The following is a 6,000-nucleotide window of genomic DNA, read 5'->3' on the forward strand; positions in this document are numbered from 1 at the left end:
GTCTTTAATAGAATCATAGAATCCCCACAGTGTGGAAGCAGGCCATTTAATGGAATTTAATATGGATAAGTGTGAGGTGTTGCATTTTGGAAAGTCAAATCAACATAGGAGTGTCATGGTGAATGGTAGGGCCTTAAGGAGTGTAGCAGAACAGAGGGACCTTGGAGTTCAGGTGCACAGTTCTCTAAAAGTGGAGTCACAGGTAGACAGGGCAGTAAAGAAGGCTTTTGGCACACTGGCCTTCATCAGCCAGGGCATTAAATATAGAAGTTTGGAAGTTATGTTGCCGTTGTACAGGACGGTGGTGGGATTACATTTGAAGTACTGTGTTCAGTTTCACTCCCCTTACTATAGGAAGGATGTTATTAAACTGGAAAGAGTGCAGAAGAAATTTACAAGTACGTTGCCAGGACTCAAGGGACTGAGTTATAGGGAGAGGTTGGACAAGCTAGGACATTTTTCTTTAGAGTATAGGAGAATGAGGGGCGATCTTATAGAAGTGTATAAGATTATGAGAGGCATGGATAGGGTGAATGCACCCAGTCTTTTTCCCAGGTTTGGCATCAGTTTAATGTATAAGGGGAAAGAATAAATGGGAACCTGAGGGGCAACTTTTTTATACAGAGGGTGGTACGCATATGGAATGAGTTGCCAGGAGAAATGGTTGAGGCGGGTACATTAACAACATTTAAAAGGCATTTGGATTGAATACATGGATAGGAAAGGTTTAGAAGGATATGGGCCAAGTGCAGGGAAATGGGGTTAGTGTTGATGCACATTTTGGTCGGTATGGACCAGTTTGGGCCGAAGAGCCTGCCTCCGTGCTGTAGGGCTCTATTTGGCCCATCAAGTCCACGCCGACCCTCTGAAGCACATCCCACCCAGACCAAGTCCCCTACCCTATCCTTGTAACCCTGCATTTCCCATGGCTATCTCACCTAGTCTGCACATCCCTGGACACTGTGTGATTTAGCATGGCCAATCCACCTAACCTACACATCTTTGGATTGTGGGAGGAAACCGGAGCACCCGGAGGAAACCGACGCAGACACAGGGAGAATGCGTAAGCTCCACACAGACAGTTGCCTGAGGCTGGAATCGAACCTGGGTCCCTGGCGCTGTGAGGTAGTAGTCCTAACCACTGAGTGATAGTGCCACCCTAGGTTGGCATTCTCAGAAGCATCCAATCAGCAAGCTTCCTTTGTGAAAGACCGCCTTGCCTTTTGCACTCCTGCAGCCCCCCAGCTTTGAGGTCCTGTGACCTGTCTGACTTGGGCAAATTATTTATAATATCTATGTTACTTGCAACAAAAAGTTTTACTTCAATAATTTAAAAGGTTCTAAGAACCACAAGGGAGCTGTGAAACTATTTTTTGATCTCTTGTTTACCTTGATATAATTAACAAGAGTAGGACAAGTAAATGATTGTAATTTAAACTCACCGATATTGTGAAATCTAAAGCTTCCTATAAATTTTACATATTCATACATAGGAAGTTCCCTGGGATCTAATGATCCTCTTGACAAATGACAACAAAACTCGACGTGATTTTGATCTGGGAAAAAAGGAAGGAAAGATTTGGTTATTATCGAAGTTATCATCCCAGAGTTTTCTGGGGTGCATTAACAAAGGAAAGGGTATATCCATCCAATTGACTTTCAAGTGTTTTCTAAGAAAAAGTCAACATCACAATGAACAATTCAACTTTAACACAAGGACTGGAGGTTTTCCATTAAATACATTGAAGAGGAATTCTTCTTTGAGATTAATGATGCAATGTCAATAAGTTTCTCTCAAACATAATCCCCTGGTATAAAACTATAAACAACATTGCATCTAATTAGATTTCCCTCTTGCTATTCTGTAGCTTGTGCTACATTGTCTTTCCACAGAATTATTGCTTCAAATTAAATGTTTGTTTCATTAATAGCAAAGTTCAGCCAGATTTAAGTCTAAACTAGGTGGAAATTTCTTTGCTATCCATCCTTGTGATTCCCTGAGATTGAAAGAGTTTTGGCAGACTCACCTCGATCATTTTTCACTCTCCTGTCCTAGAGTATTTGGGGATAAATAGTTTCCAAATGGGGTGCACAGTTGTGATGTGATTGGCAACTTGCAGTTCCACTGTAGCATTTAAATGGGGCTGAAGGAGGATTTTTTTTTCCCAACATAAGGATGGCCAAGAATAAAACTATCAGAATGTGATAAAAGCCATATGGTTTACAAAAGTCTGTTAGAAAAGGAATTCTGCTGTCTTTACCTGGTCTGGCCTACATGTGACTCCAGACCCATATCAATCTGCTTGACTTTTAAATCCCTTCTGAAATGTCCTCACAAGCCACTCAGTTGTACCTCAAAGGCCTTAGCAGCAATGTTCAATAAATAATAAAAACTTCTGTTAATCATTCAGCCTCTTTTGATCCTTTCTCTGTTGGCTCCAGGAGATTGAATGTATTCAAGGGGAAGTGGGTTGAATGTTTGGGACAGGGTTTTTAGAAAGGCTGCTCTCCTTGTTAGCCAACAGTCACCTGGCAGGATTCTTGCCTCTCAGCCAAAGAGTTTGGGATTCAAGTTTCATTCCAAAACATGAGCATGGAACAAAGTTTGATACTCCCATTGCAGTACTGAAGAAGTAAAGGTACCATAGTCTTACCAGACCACGCAGCTGCTCTCTCATTAGGGGGAGAGTGTAGTGGTTCAACCTGGGAGGGTCACCACACCTCAGGTGAGGGGAGAAATTGAGAAGGAGAGACCTTCATGATAACCTCAGGCAGTGCAAGAATTGAGTCCACACTCGGATGGTTCAGTGGCTCAGTAGTTAATCCCGCACAAGCGCCAGGGACCCAGATTTGACTCCACCCTTGGGTGACTGTGTGTAGTTTGCACATTCTTCCTTTGTCTGCATGGGTTTCCTCCGGGTGCTCCAGTTTCCTCCCACAATCCAAAGATGTGCAGGTTAGGTGGATTGGCCGTGTTAAATTGCCCTATAATGTTCAGGGATGTGCAGAGTAGGTGGGTTAACCATGGGAAAAATGCAGGGTTACAGGTTTAGGGTGGGGGAGTGGTCTGGGTGGGATGCTTTTTGGAGGGTTGGTGTGAATTTGATGGGCTGAATGCCCTCCTTTCACACTTAAGGGATTCTATGATTCCATGTTGGTGTCACTCTATTTTGCATCTCAGCTTCCAGCCAACTTAGCTGACCAATCTGAGTGAAGACATGTGGCACCGTCCAAGGTATTTAAGTGCATGTGAAAGATCCCCAGTACACTTTTTGGAACAAAAGCAGACCCACTATCCTGACTGATATTTATCCTTCACTCAACAGCACAATAGAAAACAGATTATCTGATCACCATCACATTGGTAAGAACCGAGAGAACTGCGGATGCTGTAAATCAGGAACAAAAACAAGGTTGCTGGAAAAGCTCAGCAGGTCTGGCAGCATCTCTGTGTGTATCATCAAATTGGTGTTTGTTGGATCTTGCAGTGCACAAATTGCCTGACAAGGCTTCCGTCTGAGCACAATGGCTACACTTAGAAGGTATTTCGTTGACTGTGAAGTGTTTGATGAAGGTGCCCAATTGTAATGAAAGGTACTACAAAAATGCAAGTCTTTTTTTTTAAACCCTTCCTGTTATTTTTACCTTTTTCAACATAAATAATACCCTGATGAGAGTGAATGGTGGGTATTTACACACAGCATGGCCAGCAGTCTGGAGGAATGGGGTATTTGATCATTTGACTGCTACCAGGTTCGAAAGACATGCATCTGATTATATTCAAACTGGGACCATGAGGAGACTTTCAAATGAGATAGAGCTGGTTTGGAGTGTACAGGCTAAGAGGTGAATCAAATTGCTGTTGTAAAAATCATTCTGTATCTTTTACAGGCTTTAGAAATAGAATTAAAAAATCATATCAGTTATTGGATTTGTCACAAATAATCAAACTAGTTTTCTTTATGAGATGATTAGTTACAGGCAACAAGTACATAAAAGAATTTTTTTGAAATCTATTCACTCATGGGATATTGGTATCTCTGGCTCAGCCAGCATTTATTGCCCCTCTCTAATTGTCCAGAGGGCAGTTAAGATTCAATCACATTGCTGTGGATCTGGAGTCACATGTAGGCTAGACTAGGTAAGGACAGCAGTTGCCTTCCTTAAACAACATTAGTGAACCAGACAGGTTTTTTCCCAACAATTCACAATGGCTTCATTGTGATCATTAGACTCCCAATTCAAGATTCTTTATTGAATTCAAATTCTACTATCTAGCATGGTAGGATTTGAACCCAGTTCTCCAGGACATTAGCTGAGTTTCTGAATTAATAGCCTAGCAATAAAACCACTAGGCCATCACCTCCCCGTTATGATTGCTTTAATCATCTTGAGCATTCAGAACCATGCCATGTGTGCAACGAAGTCCTGAATCCAACGTGTTAATTGTGGAATTGTATAGAAAGTCCTTCAATTTCTTTGTCCTCAGGGTCAGCTTGTATGTTAACTCAAAAGCAATCAACCCTTCCCTCAATCATTTTGCACAGTTGTCCAGCCACGTTACTCCTTTTGAGAAATTTGCCACTATAAATGTAACTGACTGATCAGCAGTAAGCCCTGGTGTATGCAATGTTCAGCTCACTGGTTCACTGATATTATCATTACCATGACAAGAGCATGTTATCAACCTCTGGTCTACCATAGAAATATAATTGGGGCAAATATTTCAAGTTCCACTGATTTCCACAGTAAACCACGCATCACTTCATGTGACAGCAACATGTTCTTTACTTATAAAAAAAACTGATGGGATATAATGGCTCTCTGTCAATCATGTTTCTGCAGAGAAACCTGGAGTTATATTTTACTGCATTCTGGACCAAGGGAGAATTAAATTGTAGGTTTGATTTTCCCCACAACAACTCTACCTCCAGCATAGAGACAACAAGGTGCAGAACTGGATGAACACAGCAGGCTAAGCAGCATCATAGGAGCAGAAAGGCTGACGTTTTGAGCCTAGACCCTTCAACAGAAATGGGGGAGGGGAAGGGGGTTCTGAAATAAATAGGGAGAGAGGGGGAGGCGGATAGAAGATGGATAGAGGAGAGGAAACAAACAGTTCGAAGAGGCGGGGATGGAGCCAGTAAAGGTGAGTGTAGGTGGGGAGTTAGGGAGGGGATAGGTCAGTCCAGGGAGGACGGACAGGTCAAGGGGGCGGGATGAGGTTAGTAGGTAGGAGATGGGGGTGTGGCTTGAGGTGGGAGGAGGGGATAGGTGGGAGGAAGAACAGGTTAGGGAGGCGGGGACGAGCTGGACTGGTTTTGGGATGCGGTAGGGGGAGGGGAGATTTTGAAACTTGTGAAATCCACATTGATACCATTGGGCTGCAGGGTTCCCAAGCGGAATATGAGTTGCTGTTCCTGCAACCTTTGGGTGGCATCGTTGTGGCACTGCAGGAGGCCCAGGATGGACATGTCATCCGAGGAATGGGAGGGGGAGTTGAAATGGTTCGCTATTGGGAGGTGCAGTTGTTTAGTGCGAACCGAGCGTAGGTGTTCTGCAAAGCGGTCCCCGAGCCTCCGCTTGGTTTCCCCGATGTAGAGGAGGCCACAACGGGTACAGCGAATGCAGTATACCACATTGGCAGATGTGCAGGTGAACATCTGCTTGATGTGGAAAGTCTTCTTGGGGCCTGGGATGGGGGTGAGGGAGGAGGTATGAGGGCAGGTGTAGCACTTCCTGCGGTTGCAGGGAAAAGTGCCGGGTGTGGTGGGGCTGGAGGGGAGTGTGGAGCGGACAAGGGAGTCACGGAGAGAGTGATCCCTCCGCAAAGCAGATAAGGGTGGGGAGGGAAAGATGTCTTTGGTGGTGGGGTCGGATTGCAGATGGCGGAAGTGTCGGAGGATGATGCGTTGGATCCGGAGGTTGGTGGGGTGGTACGTGAGGACGAGGTGGATTCTTTTTTGGTTCTTATTGCGTGGACGGGGTGTGAGGGATGAG

The 6,000-nt window shown here is 44.2% G+C and overlaps 1 protein-coding gene across 1 annotated transcript in view; it reads right to left on the reverse strand.

Moving 5' to 3' along the window:
- LOC109935260 (neuronal PAS domain-containing protein 2-like) overlaps positions 1–6,000 on the reverse strand; it is a 72,151-nt gene that overhangs the window by 41,202 nt on the left and 24,949 nt on the right. Inside the window, exon 3 of the mRNA XM_048605267.1 lies at positions 1,443–1,556. Coding sequence (XP_048461224.1) covers positions 1,443–1,556 — 114 coding nt within the window. The remainder of the gene's footprint in view (positions 1–1,442; positions 1,557–6,000) is intronic.

The sequence above is a fragment of the Rhincodon typus genome, chromosome 14, assembly GCF_021869965.1.
Source record: "Rhincodon typus isolate 14 chromosome 14, sRhiTyp1.1, whole genome shotgun sequence".
Classification (NCBI taxonomy): domain Eukaryota; kingdom Metazoa; phylum Chordata; class Chondrichthyes; order Orectolobiformes; family Rhincodontidae; genus Rhincodon; species Rhincodon typus.